Source organism: Mandrillus leucophaeus, unplaced genomic scaffold (genome assembly GCF_000951045.1).
Source record: "Mandrillus leucophaeus isolate KB7577 unplaced genomic scaffold, Mleu.le_1.0 Scaffold15, whole genome shotgun sequence".
Taxonomy (NCBI): Eukaryota; Metazoa; Chordata; class Mammalia; order Primates; family Cercopithecidae; genus Mandrillus; species Mandrillus leucophaeus.
Genome location: NW_012101476.1, coordinates 8,479,423 through 8,504,693, shown reverse-complemented (window position 1 = coordinate 8,504,693; position 25,271 = coordinate 8,479,423). Strand labels below are relative to the sequence as shown.

The 25,271-nt window shown below is 40.9% G+C and overlaps 1 protein-coding gene across 1 annotated transcript in view; it reads right to left on the bottom strand.

The window, feature by feature from the left end:
- Positions 1-25,271, bottom strand: part of SFMBT2 (Scm-like with four mbt domains 2) — a 264,497-nt gene that overhangs the window by 82,729 nt on the left and 156,497 nt on the right. Inside the window, exons 7-8 of the mRNA XM_011974950.1 lie at positions 15,820-15,921; positions 10,814-10,961 (exon numbers count right to left, since the gene is read on the bottom strand). Coding sequence (XP_011830340.1) covers positions 10,814-10,961; positions 15,820-15,921 — 250 coding nt within the window. The remainder of the gene's footprint in view (positions 1-10,813; positions 10,962-15,819; positions 15,922-25,271) is intronic.

Genomic DNA, 25,271 nt, shown 5'->3' with positions numbered 1-25,271 from the left:
TGCTGGGTGGTGGAACTCTTGGCTACTTTCTTCTTTGACCTCTTTGTATTTTCCAAGTTTTCAATAATGATCACAAAATTATTTCATTAATAAAAAAGTATCTGAAAACACAGAATCTTTGCCCTATTTTAAATGATAATTAAGGCATGGTTGATCAATCCAGAGTCCACTCAGCACATGAAATACACCATGACTGCCTCCCCTCAGCCTTCCTCCAGCTTTGCCAGTAGAATCCTGATATCCAGTTCCTGGAGGAAGTGAATCGGGACAATCTTGAGACACTCATGGTGGCCATATGCCCTTTTCAGGAGGCTTAAGATGGGTAGGAGATGGGTTTACAGACAAAAATTCTCTCTCTAACAAAAGAGACATGCAGGAATAAAAACTCCTCTTCTATCCTGGGTGGCTATGAAAAAACATACACAATCTTAATAAAAAATAAAAATAGCAAAGGAATACCATGTTTGCTATCTATCTGGCTGGCAAAATGAAAAGCAACACTAAGAATCCACCATTGTAAAGGCTGTTAGGAAGCAGGTGCTTTTATGTGTCTGTGGTTGGAGTGTAACTTTAAAAACCACTGTAATGTCAATTTGGTAATGTGTCAAAATCCTCAGGCTCCAGCAACTACTGGGAGTACCAGACACACAGCCTGACGCCGATAACACAGTGAGGTAAAAGCAAGAATGGAGGGGCACTCGGAGAGGTGAGGAAAGAAAGCTCTGAAGATCTCACCACTGCACAGCAAACAGCTCCATAGAGAGATCTTCCTCACCCCAGAGAATGTTTACTCTATTAAATGTTAGAAGAGCATGAGTAAATAGCAAGCGTATTTAGTTTTCAGTTCCACCTTCCTTGGAAAGGAAAAGTGATACAATCATCTTCAAAGTCAGCAAATACCAGGACCCACATATGTGCATAAATGTTGATGCCACAGAACGTAAGTTCTAAGAACAGGTTCTCAGTCCTTTCCCAGAAAGTAGCACAACTCACAGAGCAGCACTTCGGGGCATTTTTGCAATGCCTTACTCTTCCGATTGAAAGCTGATCTTTCTCCTTTCAAGCCCAAGTTTTTAATGTTTTTGAGGCAACCAACATTCCTTGAACACCCACTAAAGCCAGGGGCTCTGTGGCATCACTTTAGGGGATGAATGTCCCATGGCCCAGGCAGGGAGGCAAGACTGCACAGACCTCAGCTGGCAGAACCAGTCCTGGGAGCCAGTCTGTCTATTCCAGAAAACAACTTTCTCAACGTTGCCTCCATCTGTTTCACAAAGGAGTTTCTGTACATTGCAGACTTATAGGCAGGACAGCAAAATCACCAGTGACTGACTAAAGCATTTGTTCTTGTCCATGCTGTTTGCTAAAAACCTACAACCTCCTTCTTGAAATCTAGCTACCTCCACATTCTTGGGTGATATTCAATTTTAAGCCCTCCTTGATGCTGAGCTTTAAAAGTGACGCTTTCATTCATTCCCAATTGAATTACTCTGTTTTTATGTTCATGCATGAAACAGTGCAGGGAAAAAAACAAAAAAAAACAAAACAAACAAACAAACAAAAAACAGAAAATAAGGAAGATAAACAAGTAAGACAATAATATAAGCACTAGCCATACCACCTTCCTTATCTTTTAAAACATTATGTTGAGAAATATTTAAATCTTGATCATGGTATGACACTTCATATACTTCTCTGCCAAGGAAATGTTCCACGTTATTTTGAATTGTAAACAAAATGTTAGGGGACACAGGTATGTGCCCAGGATGGGGTCTAACATATAAATACCAGCTGTCAATGGGCAAAAACATCTTACATACCCTGAAGAATGAAGTGAATTTAGGGATAAACACAAAAGGCTCTTAGTTTTCAACAATCAGAAGTATTTTCAGATATTAAAAATGACCCAAAGAGTTTACTATCCCAACTCTTTTCAATCAAAAGTGACCTTTTTGCTCAAGAATGAATCAGAAAGCTAGAAATGAGACTTGCTTCCAAGTCCAGTAGCCAGGTGGGACGATCTGACAGTCTCCCTACAGATATTCAGATGAAACACATTTTTGAAAAATTACACAGCCCAAGTTAAAAGAAGAATCTCCACACACACACACACACATCAAAAAAAAAAAAACAAAACAAAACAAAACCTGAAAGAGCCCTGAAAACCAGAGCTAAGCAGCCCAGCCCAGAGGGCAGAGGACAGCCTGGCTCAAGAGAGATGAGCAGGAGGACCCAAGGCTACTACCTACATGTGGCCCCAGGCAGCAGCGCAGTCTATGAAAATAGAACCAGACACACTACGCTGACTGGATCAGAGAGGCAACAGAGATGGGCTACGAACGTGCGGTTCTGAAGAAGAAAAAAGGAGATCATGCACTTCCCCAGGGCAGTGGCACACATGGATGTGGGGTCCAGCTTTCCAATTCCATGGGACACAGACTAAGAGATTAATAGCAAACTCAGCCACTCATTCCTTGAATAACCAGGGATACCTTCATGGACCAGACATTGTTTTTGGTGTTGGGGATGTAGCAGTGAACAAAAGATATTTTAAAAATACCCTTGACCCTATGAAGTTTATTTCCTAGTGGGTGGATAGAGACAGTAACAAATATAGATTGAAGAGATGACTTCAAACCAGGGCACATGGAACTGCCACATAAATAACAACCGCCACTGAAATTAGTTGACAATCAACAATCACAAACCACATAAGGAAACAAACCAACTTGAGGGCGGGCCAGAGAAATGGACTTTAACGCAAAATGCCTTATCAGGAAAAAAGAGAGCTTCCACCAGTTTAATGATCTTGAATCTGAACACCTTAACACAACTTCAAACACACACATGTACATCACACACTACACACCACACACACCCCCCACACAGCACACACATACAGACACATACCACACAGACTTACCACACATACACATCACATATTAGACACACACACACCACCCACATATACACACTGCACAAACATATCCATCACAAAAACAAAGAGAAGCTAACATCCTCAATCTCAAAATAATATTTTAAAGTACCATTCGGAAATTTACAGAACAATAGATAAAAATATAATGAGGATATAGAAAACCTGAATACTTTAATAAATAAACTTGACCTGACCAATGATATGACAATAACTCTGAAAATACAGCTAAAACAGACACTACTGTAAAATACATGTTCATTACCAAAACTATCTCACAAATGGTTAACCTGACTAAACTTATATCCACTAAAGGAAATAAATTCACACGCAATAAAACACCAACATCACCAGTTCCAGACAGGTTTATAAGACAGTTTTTCCAAACTGTCAAGTGTAACATAAGTCGTATCTCACACAAACCGTTTTTAAGACAGTTTAGAAAGGTAGCTAGATATGACATAAATACACAAAATCAGTGGCATTCTCTTATACCAGCTGACAGCCAATAAGAAACGAAAAGAAATCCCATTCACCACAGCAAGCAGAAGGATAAGGTACCTAGGAAATATTCCAAGAAAAGATTGCAAGTTATAAAAAGATAATATAAGAAAATATCAATTTTTCTAAATCTGTAAATTCAATGCAATGCCAAAATCCAATGTGTCTCTTTACAGATCCTTACAAACCAATGCTTAAATTCATGTACAAGAATGACTTGCCAAAAATAACCAAGAAGTGTTGAACAAAAATAAAGAAAAAGTGACTCAACTAATAGATATCAAGACTATATTATTATAAAGTAATAACAATTTGTTCAGGGCTATACAAACAGACTGAAGAGGCAGAATAACAAAGAACAGGGTTAAGAGTCACACCCACAAAGGGATGAATCCATGACAGTGGTGGCATTATAAATCAAAGAGGAAACAGCAGACCATTCAACAAACGATGCAGAGACAAGTGGAGAAATGAAAAACTTCAATTCTATCCAAGCAAGAAAAATAAGATAGCTTTCCTTCCTCATGCCAATACAAAAACCAATTTCAAGTAGGTTGCAGATCTAAACATGGAAAAGTAAAATTGCAACAGTTTTAAAGAAAACACATCAGTAGGAAGGGATTCTAAAGATATATAAACAATGCATACAGGGAAAGATGGCTGTTTGACTACATTACAATTTACGACTTCAATATGCCATTACAAAAACCACTAAAAAGCAAAGAAACAAGCCAGACTAGGTTATTATATGTGTGAAGCACACTGCTAAGAAAGGATTCATGTTAGAATATATAAACTACTTCTCTGATCAAAAGAAAATAGGTCGAGGAAGAAAACCACAAATGGCCAATAAGGGTAGGATGCAGCGCTCAACCATCCTAGTGATCAGGACCACCTCGCTGAAACAAGGAGATCTGCTTCACTCCCCTCAGAGGGGCCATGCTTAACCCTAGGAACACCGCAAAACAGTGAGGGTGACACAAAATGGGAATGCTCAAACACCACATTAGAAATGTAAACTAACACAACATGGAGAGTATTTGGTACTATCTACGGAATTCCAGCAATTCCACATTTTTTAGGAATATTCCCTGAAAGCACCTCTTACACTTGGGGACATTGGTTGTACCTTTGAGGATCACTTGCAATAGGGAAACCTGGAAATGCCTTCCATGTTCACCAATAGAAAATGGAATTTTCAAATATTACAGTATATTCATAAAGCAGGCAAAATGAATAAACAATCTACATGCCCCAACATGGAAAAAAATCTGAAAAATCTTAATAAGTAAAAAGTTACATAAAGATATGCATAGCACATTATATACGTACATAGTCAAATAAGGTCTATTTTAATTTGACTGTAATAAAAACAATGATACTGGTAAGGCATAAACAAAGAAGCCTATGCAGTCATGTCATAAAAGCATGTAATCTTTAGGAGGATGCTCACCTTGTGGAGGATGAGGGGTGAAGGGCTGGGGTGGAAGAGAATGGGGACAGAGCTTCAATTCATTCAACCTCAACAAATACCTACCAAGTGCCACCCACTATTCCAACTACTGAGGATCACTGGTGGGTGACTGACAAACACCCACGCTGCTCTGGATCTTTCATTTTAGTGGGGGAGATGAATGAAAAACAAGACAAACAAGGGAAAGAGATGCAAATGTTGGGAGTGGTGGTTTGCTATTGAGATTGAACAGGGAAGCCCAGAAAGATGACTTCAAGCAGGTAGCACTTGAGTCAAGACTGAATCAGGTTAAGGGCATCTGTGCAGAAGGAACAGCAGGTGCCACGTCAAGGAGATGAGAGTGACTAGGACAGACTGAGTGGGGAGTCGAGAGATGAGGCTGGATAGGGCAATGGAAGTCAGCACATCTGGGTGCTGTAGGCTGTTGCCACAATCTGAACTTGGACACTGGGTTGGGTGGAAGGCACTGGACAGTCCAAGCAAAAGGACCTGTGGTTTATGTTCTAACACGATCGATCTGACTGAAGTGTTGAGAGTTCCCTGAGTTAAACAAGCGGCCACTGCAGGAACCAGATGAGACTCACTGGCGGCCTGAGACAGGTGGTCGTGAGGAAAAGCAGTGAGACTCTGAAAATGTGAACAGAAGTCCCTGATGGATGAGGTATGGGGCATAAGAAACAGAGGACTTAAGGATTACTTGGCCTTCATTATATCCGTAACACTTTCATGTTTTATATTTTGTTGTTGAAAAACATGAATCAAACAAGGCAGAATGTTAGCATCTGTTGAAGCAAGATGGTAGGGCCATGAGTGTCCACATGTTATTTTCTGCCCCCTTTGGTATGTCTGAAACATGAGTGACAAAATGGATTAAGCTCATCGGTCAGTGTCTGAGGTTTTTCTTTAGGAAAACAGAATACCACTTAGGGTTCCCTGCTTTGCGTCTCAGTAATAATTAAAATACACCTTTACTTCCTGAATTGTGTTAACAGTTTATGTGTCCATTAAATGGTCAGCTAACAGAGACAAATCAAAGCTGCTAAGGTAAGCCAATTACTTCAGCCTTTGCTCACACTTTTTACAGCAGAAATGTAAAGGCTGAACATTTTCTACAAAAGTTCCTGGGTGGAACTTTTCCTCCACTAATTCTACAACTAATCTTTCATGTTACACAAGAAAGGTTGATGAAATAATTTTAAAATAGCAAGTCATGGTTGATAACCTATACACATTTTTGCTTAGCTGATCCACTTGTTGATCACTTTTCATAGTGCCTATGAAACTGACTTGCTGTTTATTGGATTTAAACTAATTGGGTAAAATTTCCAAGGTTCTAACTTTTGCTTACCAGGAAAATGTTTACTATACAGAAAGCCACACTGAAAAACTCGCATCCACTCTAGCTCTCTTGTCTCTAAGGTGTGAGGACAGATTTTTTTTTAAGTAGGAACAGAGTTAAAACAATGTAATAAAATGTCTGTGTTATTTGCATATCTCTCTCCTACACCACCAGAAGTCTTTCATTTCAACAGCTGCTTCCCAACCTCTTTTTAGAATCAAGCAACACACTGTAATTGTAGGCAGCATGCCTGTTTTTAACAGCAATCTGGACAACCCAATACATTCATGGGAAACACACACACGAGAAAACATCTGAAATCACTTGGCAATATGTATAATAAACCCCACACATTCTACATGTCAACCTAATAATTTAATTTAGACACAACAACCTTTTATTTTTAAAAAAGTTTCTATTTGCATACATTCATAAAGTAAAGAATGGTCTCTGAAACATCTCTATAGCATGACTCTTAATCCTGGTGTTGAGATGTAAGATGTGAAATCAACCACCTCAAAAGGAAACCGTAAAACACCACTACTACAATCACCACCACCACCTCCTCCTCTAAACACTCATTCAGTTTAATTACAAAAATAAAAATATTGCACTCTCACAAGAGAGTAAGGAAGTCAATGAATGAAGCCATGATTGTCTTATAATCACACACCCTTGTAAAATTATTCCCTAAAATTGTAATTCTCTGACTGCGTTGACATATTGACCATCTGAATCGTGTAAAGCCATGGTTCACTGACATGAATTAGGTTGCTTTAGGCCCCCCAAACGCTCTAGAATTACTAAGAAGGATGAACATTACAAAACATCAGCAAGACAGAACAGCAGTGAAGTGTGGATATGGTTGTGTAGGAAAAGCATTAGATTTGGTATCTTAAGGCTGGGGTTTTTAACCCAACACCCCTGCACCAGGATTTGAAAAGTCATTTAACACAACTGAGCCTCAATTTCTCTAGATAGAAAATAAGTAAGGTTGATGAAATCATCTTTAGGATCCCTTTCACTTATAAAAACCCTCCATTTTTAATAATATATGTTTATTTTTAAATAGGTAATAAATTTATTTAGATAGAAAAGAAAAAAGATAAAAATAGTATTGTTACACGTCATGTCTACCTTCATCCCTTACGCCACACTCCCCACCACTGTCGCCCATACCCCAAACACTAATAATAGTTCTCATTAGTTTCTTATGTAACTACAGAAATATGAGCAAACACCAATATATACTGTTTTGCCTCTTCTCTAACATAGAAAGTGTCATATGATACCTACTGTACCACTCATAGTGTATCTCAGACAGCCTTCCACATCAGTTAATAGAGATGTGCCTCGTTCTTTTCAACAATGGCATAGATTTCATTAGAAAGATCTCCAAAGTCTACTTAATCAATATCCTACTGATAGGTACTTGAATTTTTCCACTCTTTTGCTATTACAAATAATGCTGCAAAAAACACAAAATTTTGTGCAGATGATCTCTACGCTAAAATTTAAGGAGAAATTTCCAGAAGTGGAATTACTGAGTCAGTGGGAAAATAAAAGTTTAGCAAAATCTGCCAAACTGCCTTCCACACAGTTTGCACCCTTCCTGCACTCTCAACAGCAATGTCTAGGAATCTTTATTCCTCCACCGTCTCACTAAGCTGAGGTTCTCCTGTTCCTTCTCCTTCGGATTTCTATCTCATCTGATAAGCAGATACCACATCAACAGGATTTCTCTTCATTTGTGTTTATCTTATTATGATAAGTTTGCCCAAGTCACTGAGCTTCTTGTGTGCTCTTCTGAGTTTATTCCTTGTCCACATTCCTGTAAGTTGCTGGTCTTTTTCTTATTGGTTTATAAGTAAAAATTCTACTATTTCAAGAAAACATTCCTGAACTAATGATATTTACCACATTCTTGAATGACATGGTTTGGCTGTGTCCTCTCCCAAATCTCATCTTGAATTGTAACTCCCACAATTCCCACATGTCATGGGAGGAAACTGGTGGGAAGTAATTGAATCATGGGGGCAGGTCTTTCCTGTGCTGTTCTCATAATAGTGAATAAGTCTCACAAGATCTGATGGTTTCAAAACCAGGCGTTTCCCTGTACAAGCTCTCTCTTTGCACGCTGCCATCCATGTAAGACGTGACTTGCTCCTTATTGCCTTCCACGACTAGGAGGTTAACCCAGCCATGTGGAACTGTAAGTCCATTAAACCCCTTCTCCTGTATAAATTACCCAGTCTCGGGTATTTCTTTATCAGCAGCATGAAAACAGACTAGTACAATGAACTAATGATATTTACCACTTCCCGAATGCTTTAATGGTTTAAAAAGAATTATAGTTTCTTATTGGAAGGTACCAGCCACCATTACTCAATATTCTACTGATGTGCAGTATGTATTTGTATATAATATCCATGAAAAAATTTTTTTGAAAAAGAAAATTTTGAGTTTTTGAAAAAGAAAATTTCACTTTCAACGAGAGAGGAATGGTTTGGAAGAATGCATGAAGATAATTTCATCTCACCAAATATCACAAATATTTGGATAAAAAAAGAAATGATCATCATAACTAAATATTAGGTATAAAAAGCTTAAAATATAAAAATATTTAATTTTATATCTTTGTATAGTCCTTTCATTGAATGTTTAACAGTTCAGTTACATTAATGTAAAACAATTTTCTAAATATCATAAAATTCAAATATTCAAATAGGCACATCCATTTTCCTGGTGAACTTCTAAGCCATGTCAATGATCTTTTTATGTAATTCATAGAAAATGTATTTTAAAATTCTGAAAACATTGACAACTATGAAACCTCTGCCATAATGGAGTGCTCAAGCAGCCAAAATGCTGATATAAATACTTTTCCTTTTTTTCACTCAATGAGGAAGTAGCCAACCATTTTTTCAAAATTCTTAAATAGATCCTAATACTATCGAGGAATGAGCAAAGTCTAACCAAGTAGCATTTACGTATCTAGAAAAAGTTTTCCTTCAATGACACAGGATCCATTCCCCACACATGCTTCCATGAGAAAAGTTTAAAAGAAGCAAAGGAAGATGGCCCACAGGGTATTCAGACTTTACAGGACCTATGGCTAATTCCACAGCAGGGAAGGACTTCCCACCTACTACCAATAGGTCGTTGATAATATGACTCCTGCAAGGCCATATTAAAGGGATGAGAATCCTTCGACTTTTATCATTTTAACTCTGCTGGCACCTGGAGACTCCCACAGGTGTCTCCACCTGACAGTCTTGAAAACTGAAGCAGTGATGTGGTTTAGGGTGCAAAGCCAGTTCATACCAACAGACAAACAAACACCAATGCCTCCTGGAGTCCTCACCGCTACCAGGGGACACAGTCCCACGACCCAAGCTCTGCCCGGAGACCTACGATCCAAGTGACCCTGGGGAAGTTATATAAACTCTTTGGGACTTAGATTCTTCATAGTTCACTTTGAGGAGTGAATGAATTAGGCATTAAAAACAGTGACTGGTAGGCTGTGTTCTGTGTAAGTTTACTACATGCCATTAGGCCAAACTCCACGACTGCACAACTTTAACCCAAAGAGTCAACAGCAGAAATGGAAATATTCAAAAGCATCTCCTCCATAAGGACAAATATGGGGAAAATGAAGATAAAAGCCCAGCAGAGTACAGTCATAGGAAAGGTAAGCAGGCAGGCACCACTAAATGATGCAAACAGAGGGGCGAGGCCACCAGGTAAGATGGGACTTAACCTGTGGGAAGTGCATGATTCTCCCAGTAGGGTTAATGTCCCAAGCTATCCAATCCCTAGAGATCTGGAAAGGTTAGTACAAAACCCCTTATTATTTAAGGTTGTCTGTTAAAATCCTCCTCAATAAGTTTACTTTTCTCATCTTTTTCCAATTTTCTTCTTCTTACTATACTTTTATTCTTCTTCTCTTAGTCTCACCTCTCATCTTACTACTTTCTTCCTGAATAAACCTTAGGTCTATAGGGGACAACAAACCACACTGGTAAACTCTAAGAGTGGTACTCACTAACAATGTGGTTCTTGAATCCCAATTTAAAATTATTTTAATGCATCCTGGCTCCCAATGTAATTATTTTAAACTATTATACCGTTTAATTGTTGGATATCTGAAAGCAAATTGACTCTGGAAAAGCTTAGCTTATTGGAAATAAAAACTCTAAAGAAATGCTTCACCAACACTGTTACATTTGTAAAGCCACTTCTCAGACACTTTGAAGTCTTTGAGCTCAATCACTTAGCAATGCTGCATCCTCTATGCCTACAAAACAGCAGCACGTCTGCCAATAATGCCGTAACGGATAGGGAAACTCCTGTGGACAGAAGTGAGAAGCCCAAGGCCGCTCGCCTCGCCCGGGGATGGAGCTGTAACTGACACCTATGTCAAGCTGATGAAGAACGCCCTATTTCTACTACATCTAAACCCTTTACACAACCAGCCTCCCCAGATTAATGCAAGCGTTACTTCAATGACAGTAAGACACCCTCCTGAATCGCCAGACCCTGCACACCTTCACAGAATACAAACCTTTGGGAGGAGTGAGGCTGACTCCATTTTTAAGGCACCATTGTACTGGCAAAATCCCCAAAGAATCTGCATGGCACAGCACTGAGAGTTTACTTGGTTCAGGTCTTAGGTCGTCAATAGTCACTTGAAAAAAATGATTGTTAAAAACCTAAAAGAAAAAAAAAAGGCAGGGAGCCAAAGGTTAATTCTTTAGAGTTACACATAATGCAAGCATAAAATAGTGGCAGAGCTTCCAAAGGCAATTAAATATAGTTCATCAAAATGATCTGAATATAAACTGGCATTTTCAATGTCTATTACTAAATTAATTCAGCTGATAAAAAGTTAGAATTGACCCCTGTGCTCCTATTAATGGAAAGATAAATAACTAGGTGATATGGAAGACTGAGAATGAACAAAATTAAAGACTTGGAGAAGTAAACCAATGGCCATAGCTTGAAGAAAAATGAACGGGGGAAGTCAGACAGACAAACCCCAGCTTCGATGACAGCCAAGACAGGAACTGAAAAGTGAAACCATCTCTCAGTGTCCACAGCCAGCACCAAACTCTTTACACCAGATCATTCAACAGTCTCCAAGATCTGGCTTGGAGCTTTCTAGCCTCATCCTGCGCCATGTCCCTCAGAACACCCCACCCTCCAGCCCGAAAGGAAATCATTCACCCTAAGCCTCATCAACTACAACATCCCCAATGCCATGTTTGAGCTATCAAAACACAGTGCATTTTCAAGGTGCATCTCGTACTTCAGTGCTGCTGATCTGGGTGGAATAAACTGCCCTCACTCTGTGCTCCTAAAATTTCAGACTTCAACTTCTGTATTGAAAACTCTTACTCCTTTCTAGACTGATAACACATCGGTCTTCCAATGCCATGCAGCATAAGTTATTAAAGGAGAGTGATGTCTTTTTGTTAACACAAATATTCCCAAATGCATACAAAGTGCTTTGTACATAGAAACTGGATAAATGTCCACTGAATATAAGAAGAAACATCAATGAAGAAATAAGAGCAAGGCATGCCGATAAACAAAGCAGAGGGTAAAAATCAGATGGACCATCACTGAAAAGCATGATGGATTTAAATAATTTAGTATCTAAAACAGGCCAGAAAAAAAGATCCTTTTCCCAATTCAACGGACATAACCCAGTCTTTCTTAGGAAACCTTGAGAGTTTTACGAAGCTATGATTCCCGGCTCCTTTATTTTTTTTCTGGAAGCAATTTAGTTCAAAGCAAAGCAGGAGAGGAAACTCACTTCTGTTCTTCTCTGGGCTAATTTTGGTAAATAGTTTACTGTAGGTTTGCCTGTGAAAGTCAACTTCAAGCAACAAAGGATCAGATGGGGCCTTCCCAGTGAGGTCATCTCTGAGAGCCCTGTTGAGAATCTCATCCTCCTTCCGCCTGAAAGGATTATGGAAATCCTTCCACTTCTATCACTTTCACTCCTCTGGGCACCGGGACTCCCCTGGACAGTCTTGAAAACTGATGCATGGCGATCTGGCTCAGGGTGCAAAGCCAAGTGCGTACCAACAGGGAAACTAACACCAAGGCCTCCTGGAGTCCTCACTGCCATTGGTGGGCACAGTCCCAGGAACCCAACATCCTTGCCCTGGTGTATCTTTCTTCTTAGCATTTAATATGTAACATACTAAATTTATTTACTTATTGATTCTGTTTATATTCTGTCTCCCTCCATTAAAATATAAGCTCCACAATGGGAACATTGTCCAGAATGCAGCCTATGAATGCTCAATAAATATCTGTTAAATTACTGTTATTTAGTCTGTCTCGCATACATACACATACTCACACACACACGTATACAAAGAGCATGTGATTTTGGTGGAGCCGCGGTACCCTCTAAAGAAGGAATTTCCACAACCGTTAAAATGCATGTTCACGTGGGAACGCTTCAAAGGAAAAGCTTAGTACGTTTCATCAGATCCATCAGGGCTCATGTTCCTAAATGGTCCAAAGCAGTGTTTTGTGCTCTATCCAGTCCAGAACCCACAGGACTCAGAACTAACGCCCAGAGTAGTTAACTGACTTGCCCAAGACTGCACAGCTAAGAGATGGCAGACACAGAAACAGAACCCAAGGCTTCTCATGCCAGTAGCCTTTCCTCTAATCAATACAATGCACTTCGCTTACACAGATGACATCATCACCATCTGCCAGTATTTCAACACCAGGAACACACGCTGGCTGGACTGCTGGAGGTTCACCATTTAATACTCGATCCACTACACGCCTGTCTGCATCCTTGTCTGTTTGTTGTAACATTATTTACATATTTCTTCAACAGTTATGCCACCAAGAAAAGGCCCAAGGTGGGAAAAAAAATGAAATTTTCATTGTGATGAGTAATGATAGCACAGTGTGTTATATTTTCCAACATAATACTCCAAGGTACTTTCCCCATACTTACAGAAATATATTTAATTGTAAATATCTTCTACGCTAGGAGTATTCTGATATGTCATTACATGAAGATGAGTCTTGAACCTGGGGAGGTGCCTACCTAGGTTCTAAAAGACAGATGCACACATCCCAGTCCATGCATTATACAAAACATGGTCAATAAGAGAAGGAGCGCTGTACACGAAACAGCATGACTTATTTTATCTTTGCTACAAAGGGTAAGAAAAAGCAAAATAAAAAGGGAAACACAATTTAGAAATCAGTAAAAATACTTCTTCCCTCCCCTCGATAAGATCTATTTAGAGAAAATTATTTACTGTGAAAAGCCAACTATCACTGGAAGTCTATCCAACTAGAAAAAGATATTTGGGCTGAAATTAATTTTGATTAGTAGACACATTCTAACATTATATATTACAACTATTTAAAGGCATAAGAATTATTTAAAGGAATAAGAATGTGAGAGAGGCTGGGTGCAGTGGCTCACGCCTATAATCCCAGTACTTTGGGAGGCTGAGGCGGGCGGATCACAAGGTCAGGAGTTCGAGACCAGCCTGGCCAAGATGATGAAACCCCATCTCTACTAAAAACACAAAAATTAGCCAGGCACGGTGGCAGGCGCCTATAATCCCAGCTACTTGGGAGGCTGAGGCAGGAGAATCGCTTGAACCCAGGAGGCAGAGGTTGTAGTGAGTGAGCCGAGATCACGTCATTGAACTTTAGCCTGGGCAATGGAGCAAGGCTCCATCTCAAAAAAAAAAAAAAAAGAAAGAATGTAAGAGAGGCTACCGCTGACAGTCTATGCACATCAACTCTGTTGAGTTTAATTGATAAATACCAGGTGAAGTGACTCTGTAGCATGCTACATCTGCAAACAGATGGGCAGCTGGCATGACTGCAGCACCCACTAACGGAACAAAGGAGAATTCTGGCTAGGATTCAACAGGGTACCATTTGTCCATTTTGGAAAAATATCCAACTACTGGCAGGATATACAGTAAAGAACCCCAAAGGCCATTTCAAATTAAAAGGTTTTTAACGGATGCTAGATAATCAGGAGTACATGACTTTCAAAGATTATAAAGCAAAAGCCAATGTATTTTTCTTTAAATAACCTTAAATATTTAAAGTTTTCCTGATTTTGTTTGTTTGTTTGTTTTGAGATGGAGTCTCATTCTGTCGCCCAGGCTGGAGGGCAGTGGCAAGATCTCGGCTCACTACAACCTCCGTTTCCCAGGTTCAAGCGATTCTCCTGCCTCAGCCTCCCAAGAAGCTGGGGTTACAGGTATGCGCCACCATACCTGGCTAAATTTTGTATTTTTAGCAGAGATGGGGTTTCACCCTGCTGGCCAGGCTGGTCTCAAACTCCTGACCTCAGGTGATCACCCTACCTCAGCCTCCCAAAGTGCCAGGATCACAGGCGTGAGCCACCGTGCCCAGCTCCTAAAGTTATCCTTGAAATAAGCTACTTTAATGGTTATAAAAACAATTTATGTTCACTAAAGAAAAAACGTTTACAAGAAAAAATGTTTAGAAAGCATTTCATTTTTATAACCAATTTCCATATTCTGTAATACATTATCACTACTAAATTTCTCAAGTGTTACCAAATCATAAATTTTTAAAAACTCATGACTCACATAACAAATACTAATCACTGCATGAAAAGTGATTTTCCTTAACGAAAATCCCATTTCCTTAAGAAAAAGAAATTAAAACAGATTTAAATCTGTAATTAAATTCTCCTACTGAAGTACACAAAAGACCATTCACCAAAACACACGTCGGCCAAGAATGCTAAGTTTCCCACACTATTTGTAAGAGAATATTTAAGGTAGAAACAAGCAATTTTGAGTTTACCAGAGGTTTTGTCATTAAAACTTCTTTAATGGGGAATGGATATTATACTTTTTCAAAAATGTTTTACTGTTTGTAGAGACAGGGTCTCCCTACGTTACCCAGGCTGGTTTTGAACTCCTAGCTCAAGTGATCCTTCCCCCTTGGCCTCCCAAAGTGCTGGGATTATGGATGTGAGCCACCATGACCCGCTGGGATATTACAGTCTTCAAAGACTAACAGATCATTATAAAAATGCCTTTATGTTAAAAGGTAATTTTATTCTGAATCTGTAGATCTTAGAAGCATGAGTTTTTCTTTAGTCAATGAGGGCACATGAGAAAAATAACACAGAAATGATGAGACATGGGAGGTGAGAATTTGCTTTGCACCATTTTCATGTATTTTCCAAGTATAAACAGATCATATTTACTACTACCCGTGCAGGAAGAACAAATTACCCTTGTAATGATTACAACGTGCAACTCGTCAGTGGACAACTAGCAGAAGACAAGGAAAATTCACCCTATCCATGATAAGAGGGGGCATCTGATTAGAGTCACTCTGTGCCACCAGTAATAAAAACAGCTTAAAGCAGCGCTGGACTGCAGGGGCGGCAATCTTCCTTAGCTTCGCCTGGCATTGCTGATAGCCTTGCACGAATATATTTCATCTGGTCGTCTTTGAGTTGAAAGGTTTAATTTGATCCACTCTAGGAGTTGGGTCGAAGAACGAGGGAGGAAAACTCACCTTAGTCACTGACGCAGGAGAGATGTCAAAGGGCTCGCTCATATTCACTGTCTCAAGCTTCATCCCAACTGTGAAGAAATGGCTTCGCAAATCTGCGTGATCCTGCAGGGAGAAAGATGAAAATACTGAAAGCCACGGTACTGTAAGTGACCTCAGTCACGGTCCGGATGCGCTCCCATTTTATTGGGCAACCGAAATCTGATGGAAACAATTAACCCTCCCCGTTCAGAATTTCTAATTATTGCCAGATACTGCGGATTTAATTACTTTCTGCAGGCTAAATTGCTTTTCCAATGGAGAGGCAACAAGGCTTCGTGGCCATGCTTAAATTTACCCTAAGCAAAAATTCACATTACACTGCTTTGCTCGTCCTCGGTGCTATCAACTGAAGCACAGCAGAGTACGGGAGGCAATCCGTCATCCTATCACAGCAGGGTGTCTTCAGAAAACGAGGCCTCTCGCTACTGGAGTCACATCTCAGAGCTTCAGTCAGCACCCTGTACCCACGGTCTGCCCCCACCTCCCGTGTCTAAGAGCACACTGCTTACCAGTTACTGGGAGTAAGCTGGCACACGGCTTACCAGTATGGTACAGGTAGGGTAGTCAAGATCCCATGATCTTAGAGATGCCTGGAGGTAAGAATCCAAACCTGCCCCACGGACGATCAGAACCTGACTTCTACTCAACAAAGGGGAGCAATACTCCTTTCCTAATAGGGGTCTGGCAGTTTTACAACCCGCTCACAGCAACCTTATGTGAGAGAGATGGGGCTTTCCTGCCTCCTAAGAAAACAAATTTCAATATCCACTTCAGCTACACAGCAATAGAGGAGGTTGGCTGGACTCTGGATACCAGAATTTATCTTGCAGAGATGGAGGTCACCTCATAACTCACGGTCTGGATAAACAGCGTGGATAAATAAATGTATTTGCAGTCTGTCCCTGAGGAAATAATAGCTGCAAATAAATCCTGCGATTTCCAAATACATCAATTGGGTGTGAAGTACGAAAATATCTGGGGACCTGTTACTCTTTGACCTGCGAATCAGAAGTGGGTTTTTAATTACTCCAACCACATCACTCTATATATCCAACTCTGAGGACCGCACAGAACCCAGACAGACAGTGCCTGTTTCTCCAAAACCCCCAAAAGCTGGTCAGTACCGTCAGTGTCCGACAGGAGATCAGACTAGAAGAACTGCTTATAAAACCCTCAACCAGTGCACCGAGTTGCCAAGGTAACTGAATGTAAACGCCTGTAGAACCACATGGACCCTTTCATTTTTCATGTCCCCAGGGCAGTCTGCAAAGGTCTCTGTATTGGGGATGCGTGATGAATGCTGGGGCCATGTCCAAAGAGGACATTAATCAGAACAAGACAGGATGCGGTCAAACACGACAAAACCCAATCAAAGGAACTGGCCACTCTAAACATTTACAAATTCCTTAATAACTTACAATCCACACTTTATAAAAATTATATGCACAACGAAAAGCACAAGGAAATAGGTGCAGGTGATGATCTGCACTGTTTATGTTGCAAACAAAGCATTTTATTTATTTATTTTTAGCTTTTATTTTAGATACGGGGAACATATACAGGTTTGTTACATGGGCATACTATACTCAGGTAGCGAACATAGTACCCAATAGGTAATTTTTTGACCTATGACTCATTTCCCCCCTCCCCTCTAGTAGTCTCCAGTGACTATTGGTACCATATTTACATCCGTGTGTGCTAAATGTTCAGCTCACACTTCTAAACGAGAACATGCAGTATTTGGCTTGCTGTTCTGCATTAGCAAACTTTCTGCATTAGTTTGCTAAGAATAACGGCCTTCAGCTCCATCCATGTTGCTGCAAAGAACATACCTGCATTCTTTTTTATGGCTGTGTAATATTCCATAAGTATATATGTACCACATTTTCTTTAGCCAGTCCATCACTGATGGGCACTCAGGCTGCTTCCATGCCTTTGCTATTGTGAATAGTGCTGCAATGAACATGTGAGAGAATGTGTCTTTTTGACAGAATGACCTGTTTTCCTTTGGGTATACAGCCACCAATAAGATTGCTGGGTCGAATGGTAGCTGTTTCAAATCAGTAAATCTCAAAACTGCTTTCACAGTGAGTGAACTAATTTATATTCCCACCAGCAGTGGGTAAGTGTTCCCCGTTCTCCACAGCCTCATCAGTATCTGTTTGTTTGACTTTTTAATAACAGTCATTCTTACTGGTGTGAGATGGTTATCTCCTTGTGGTTTTGATTTCAAAACATTTACTTTTAAAGGTGGCTGAGGGAAGGCAAATCAGGAAAGAGAAGGAATCGAAGGCTACTGTACAGAGAGCAAATGCGGATTAACACACAGCAGCAGTCATGCCCAGGCAGAGCCAGAAGCCACAGGCGAGGAGACATCACAACTAAACCAACACTGACTCGCTGACATCTGAATTCAAAGGTAACTTGAATATTTCTAGCCCAAAGAAAAGACAAATATTTAAGGTGATAGGTACCTCAATTACACTGATTTGATCTTTACAAATTATATGAATGTATTAATCACATGTACCCCAAAGTATGTACATCTATTACATACCAATAAAAAAATTTAAACATTAAAAAAAAAGGATTAAAAGTGGACTGGGTGCAGTAACTCCTGCCTGTAATCCCAGCACTTTGGGAGGCTGAGGCAGTCGGATCATGAGGTCAGGAGTTTGAGACCAGCCTGGCCAACATGGTGAAACCCTGTCTCTACTAAAAATACAAAAAATAGCTGAATGTGGTGGCGGAAACCTGTAATCTCAGCTACCCAGGAGGCTGAGGCAGGAGAATCATTTGAGCCTGGAGGCACAGGGTACAATGAGCCGAGATCACATGACTGCACTCCCGCCTGGGTGACAGGGCGAGACTTCATCTCAAAAAGTGAACGTTCCTGTCGGACACCCATGTCCCCAGTACCCATCAGCGAGAAGTGAGTCCTGATCATGGTTTTTGCAGGTAAATATTCTTCCCCATTTAAGTACAAAACCCTTTCATCTTTGGAAAAGGGGAATTATTATAGAATTATGATATAATAAAACATGGCCTGAATGTAGTCAGCAAGTCTAAGCAGTCATTATTACGCTGTTTGACAATCAGAGGTGCCCTCAGTCACTCCCGGGACATTCGTAACTGTAAGTAATGGTTAACAGATGAATGTCAGTGTTTCTCAGGAGACTCCTTCTCTGTGTAGGACCCCCTTCTTCCTGCAGCCTGCCCCTCACCAGCCACAGCCACAGGGCGAGGCATTCTGAGGTCTGGTGCACGGCGGCAGGCATGGGTCTTCTCCCTGGCTGCCTCTATCGCCACGGCTCTACTCAGAGCCTCCGCTGTAGGGGCGTCCTGACAGCCATGGGGCTTCTGGTCTACCTGCCCTCTTCATTCCCTCCATTCCAGATTCTGTGCTTCTCTCTCCTCCACAGAACTCTTGCTCCAACCTTTGCTCTCTGAGTAGAGTCAGCTTTCTAAGTAGGGTTTACCCACAACCCTAAGCCCTTTCTACATCCCAGGCCCTCAGCCTGACCTTGACCACTGACTTGGAGTCTTTAGCCAAATCCACCCCCAACCTTTATTCCGTACTCCAAGCCCTCTGGGAAGGTCTGTCAATCAGAGCTCCCTGTGCTGTGTGGAAACTCTGTGGCCCCAGAAGCCCTGCCCTCTCTGCGGACTTCCTGTGTTCACAGTTGTCGAGCAGACACCAGGCAGTGGTTGCCGCTCCTTGGAAATACAGCAGACAGCAATGTGTCCCTGAGATAACCCTGCCCACTCAGGGTTGCGGACTGTATTGGAAATGCTTATGGGTAATGACTTCAGCATCCTCTGCATCTAATTACATCTGTAGGTTAAGAGGGGATCACTTCCACTTCCTGCAGACAACACACAATCTCTTCCTTTTCTCCCAGAGTGTCCTGCGCTCGAATGTTCATCATTAAACTCCCCACCTCTGCTCATCTGTAACAACGAACATAAACATCAAAACCACGCATGAATGCAGGATGAAAATAGAAAGAGCATGACATTTAAATATTCTTAAACAGTTTAAGAATAATGCTCAGTGGGCATTATTCCAAAAATTTTAGAAACTAGTTTCCCCTCTGTCAGTCTTGGCTCAGATCTCCTACAACTTAAACTATTTCTCCCAGGTTTCAGCTGTGTGGTAAATGTATATCGGTCTTTGTCTCTGGTACAGGACTCCTAAATCCTGTGGGATTTCCCAGGTGATAGGAGCTTTTTTGTTCTAATCGGTCCATTCTTGGTGGGTCCCTAAACAGCTTCAGGGTGGGGGCTCGTGTCCAGAAAGTCCAAGGCACAAGTAGAGAGGTCTGTAAGTTCATTTCCACCCCACAACCACTAGGGAGGGGAGAAGAGCTGGATATGGAGCTCATTACCAATGGCCAAAGATTTCATCAATTGTGCCTACATAATGAAACGCCCATGAACACCCTAAATGACAGAGTTGGGGTTTTCCAGTTGATGAACACTTCCATGTGCCAGGGGGTGGGGACACCCCAACTCCACATAGCCAGAAGTCCCTGTGCCTGGGACCCCCTTCCAGCCCTCACTCTGGGCACCTCTTCCATTTGGCTGGTCATTTGCATCCTGTATGGCACCCTTCACAATAAACAGGTAATAGTAAGGAAATTGCTCTGTGAGCCGTTCTGGAAAACTATCACATCTGAGAAGGGGGTTTTAGGAACCCTAATTTATAGCCATCTAGTACAGGAATCCCAGGACTTGTGACTGGCATCAAAGTGGAGGAATCTTGTGGTACCGAGCCCTTCACTTGTGGGGTCTGCACTGCTTTCAGATGGTGTCAGAAACGAATTAAACTGCAGGATATTCACTTGCTGTCCAGAGTTGAAGAACTGGTTGGTGTGGAAAAACCCACACACGTGATGTTAGAAGTGTTGTGGGTAAAAACAGTTCATAAGTTATAGTCAAGACACTTCTTACTCACGGAAATGCATCTGCTTTTCTTTCCAAACTACACAAAACCCCTTAAACACTCTTGTTTCATATACTGAAAAAAGAAGCCAGACATTCTGAGAGGTCGCAACATCCAAACATAGGTATTTGTAGTATGGCCTCAAATATCCACATATCTTATCCTATTAAAGTTCAACTCTGTATTTCATAAATAAATCTGGAAACTATAAAATACGTTGCTGTATCTTCCAGCCCTAACTTCCACTTTCTGAAAATCACTTCCTAATCAACATCCAAAAAACAAATCCTTCTATGACCACGGAGAAATCCCACCAGTTTCAAAGCTAAGTCAACATAATGGAAATTGAGAAGACTCAAGAATAAAGACATAACAATTAAGAGTTTGGCTAAACCTGCTACTCTAATGTTTATATTACTCATGAATGACGATTTCAGAAACATTTTACTGCAAGAGCACGACAATATTTTCCGATGGGGTTTGCCACTGAAACTTCTGGCCATTGGAGAACTTTAAAAAACACGAGAGATAACCATGCTGTAGGTGCAGAACTTTCCAGTAAGTGCCAAACTCCCTCATTTATGCTACGTGGCTCACCCAAGAAAGGCTTCAATAAATATTCATTGAATTAAACTGAAGGGATGACAGAAACCTGATGATTTCTTGACATCCATTCCAATCCTATATTCTGTCACTCATCCAATAAGCACTGATCAGAAGCCACTGAGGTACCACACAGGAGACTAACAGGCATTGCATGGAATACACAGAACACCCTCCGCTTGTCAAAGGGAGAAGGAAAAGACAGGCAAGAACAGCTATGGAAGATCCAGACTGAGAAAGAACGTCAGAACAAATGTTTTTTACTTCTAGCATATAAAAATGAAGTATCACTATGATCACAGCAGTCAAAGGATTTATAGGTGTGAAGCTTAATTTGGAAGATGAAAACCATGTGACTCAGAATGATAAAAGATTCTGAGGGTGGAGCACAGTGGCTTATGCCTGTAATCCCAGCACTTTGGGAGGCCGAGGCGGGTGGATCACGAGGTCAAGAGATCGAGACCATCCTGGCCAACATGGTGAAACCCCGTCTCTACTAAAAAAAAAATACAAAAATTAGCTGGGCGTGGTGAGGTTGCAGTGAGCCGTGATTGAGCCACTGCACTCCAGCCTGGTGACAGAGCGAGACTTCATCTCAAACAAAAAAAAAGAAAAAAAGAAAAAAAAAAAGATTCTGGGAAGGTAGCACAGTGAATTTATGCACAGAGACTGGGCTCTGCATACTGGATAGAAGCATTTAAATATGATCTAAAAGGCAAAAGAAGTCACTTGATACTCCTAAGGAATAACAAGTTTTTATGATAATTGAAGGATTCAACACCACAAAATTTCCAAATAAGCCAACAGACAGAACTGCTGAGTTCTGCGGTGTAAGTGTCCATCCATACTAGTATATGAGAAAAGATGCAGCTCTTCTCATTGAAAAACAAATCTATTCACCCCAGACCACTTACTTTGGGCTGTTAATGCAGTCAGAGGGCATGCATTCATTTACACAAACACCCAACTAATCATCCTCAATATTAAGGACAGAGAGAGTTCCTGGGTCCTGAAGATGATTCGCCAAACCAATTATGTACTGAGAGATAATGGAAAATTCACTGTCGTTTGAAAGAGACATTCTTGGCCTTTGCAAAGCTCTAGAGAATCGTTTACACTTTGCAATTATTGGATCAAGAATGATGTTATTCCTGTTATCAGGATATATTACTAAGTCCTTAGTAGATTTACAAATATGCCTGTCACATTCAAGAAATACTGTTTACTTAAGAGTACTGGAGTCCAGTCAAATTGCCTGCAGAAAAACTACTCTCCTTTAATAAATGCCAGCAATGTCATTCCCATCTATATTCGTCACTACCCATTTTTATTCTTGCCCTAAAGTAGGTTCATATTGATCAAAAGTAAAATGCCATTCATTTTATTGGAGGACTGTCTTAGCAGGCTACCGTGGCAATCTCTCTTCAGGGAACCTTATTTTCAGTGGAATGACATCATAAAAGAGGTTCTGTCTACATCAACTTCCTTTCTGTACCCAGGTTTCATCAGCTTTATTCCCTCCAGAGCCTGAGCAGTTCTCACTCCCCTACTAAGATGTAGTAAATCTGTGCTGAGATTAACTAGGTTCTGTGTATACAAACTGGACATCCCAACTCTGAAAATCCCAAGCCCCAAACCCGAAATTTTTTGAGGGCCAACAAGCACTCATAAGAAATGCTCATCGGAGCCTTTTCAATTTCAGGTTTTCAGATGCTCAACAGGCAAATGTACCGCGAATATTCCAAAATCTGAACCCGGAGACACGTCTGGTCCCAGGCATTTTGGATAAGAGATGCTCAGGCTGTAATATCAAGTGGACAGAAACAGCTAACATGTTGTAAATACTGGCAGGCATACTCTCTGTATTGTCATTTTCCGCTGACACAGACTGTGAGGTGGAATCCCTCTTGCGGGAGGAAATTAAGACACAGAGAGACGAAGTTACCCACGCAAGGGCACACAGCTACCAAGAGAACAGGCTTCAAGCCCAAGCAGCCTGACTCAGTCTGAGCCCACCTTCTGGCCACCAGGTTATATAACAGACCAGGGAACAAAGACCAAAAAGGACTTTTTAAAAATCAATAATTAGTGTATACAGGCAAACAACACTACTACAATCTACCTAGAGCCCCCTAAAATTTTCTTTCAAAGAAAGCTATTACTAAGGTAAAAAGTGATAGCTACTAACACTGATCATTTACTTAAAACCTCCAAGTTTTGCTGTTAATTCCTCGTACTTTTCAATGGCTTAAGAAAAAGTATGTGAGTGCATTCCGGCCCTAAAAGTTACTTCCAAAATGTTTATCTAGAGCCAGTCACACCTTCATCAACAATTAGCAAATATCATGACTACTTTCGTGTGTTTGTACATTAAGCAATGAAGATTTAGGAAATACATGCAGCAAAATGTTCACGGTGCTTCATAAATTATCCTCTATTGATACCTACTTCCACACGATGTTATCCACGTTAACCAAGACAGGTTACTCTGATCAACGTGGTTAATCTAGTACACGTGGATGGCTGCAAAGCCCACACCAACCCCAACCTGTGACTGGTATTTTAAATACCACGTGATAGGCACCATCCTATAATGGACGGACAGGAAAGTAGCTGAGGTGATTCCTGACCTTGAAAAGCTGGAAATTTACTTAGAAAACAACTGAGGTCAGGAGTTCGAGGCCAGCCTGGCCTACACTATTAAACTCCATCTCTACTAAAAATATAAAAATTAGCTGGGTGTGGTGGTGGGCGCCTGTCATCCCAGTTACTATGAAGGTTGAGGCAGGGGAATCGTTTGAACCCAGGAGGCGGAAGTTACAGTGAGCCGTGATCACGCCACTGCATTCCAGCCTGGGCGACAGAGCAAGATTCCATCTGAAAAGAAAAAGAAAAAGGAAAAAAGAAAAAGAAAAAGGAAAAAAGAAAAAAAGAAAAAAGAAAAGAAAATTGCAGTGAGAAACAGGAAGTACAGTATCATGCTGGAAAAAGGAGTATGGACAAACTTCAATATCTTGGTGTCCTGACTTTATAGTTTTGGCTTATGTCTTACTTTTTTCACTTAAAACAGAGGTCAGGAGGATCCTGCAACCTCAGAGCCCGCCCTGGGTGCACTCACTGCCCACGGTCACCCACTGCTTTCAACATCTGCCCCGATGAAGTCCTTGTCTTGGCAGTGGTTGCCGTGCCTGGAAAGGGACAGCACCGGATTCAGGAGGAGTGAACCATCGCTGCGGGAGAAACACACCTGCCTGGATATAGTCATCATGAGTCAGCAGCAACTCACGTCTCTGGCAGGTGCCAAAGCTTCAGGGTGAACAGTCAAGTTCTTTATAAAATACAGCATACACGTGACTGTGAGTATTAATCTACAGACAGCAATGGAGAGTATTACTAATGGGGAGACAGGAGAAAGAGAAGACAGAAAAGAAAGAACATTCATGTCTGCCGGGCCTGCCTGAACTTGACTCATCTCCACATTCACTTGAGGGGCTTGAAGAACTGAAGCTTATGCTCTTAAAATGTCATTATGTGGCTATCACAGACTCCGAAAATAGCTAATGCCTCTTCCCATCCCCACTTCATTAGATAAACACATCTCACATGATAAAAAATTGTGAAAGATGTGGCACAGGGGAGAACAAGTTCTCGTTAATTAAAACAACAAAATTAAAATGTACTTGGGGAGGATTTGCATGTAAAAAAAAAAAAAAGGCAGTGAAGTCATCCTTATGCAGAAATCAAATTCTTGTATTATTGAGATAGGGTCTCTGCCATCCAGGCTGAAGTGCAATGATGCAACGAGGGCTTGCTGCCACCTCCGCCTCCCAGGCTCAAGCAATACTTCCACCTCAGCCTCCCGGGT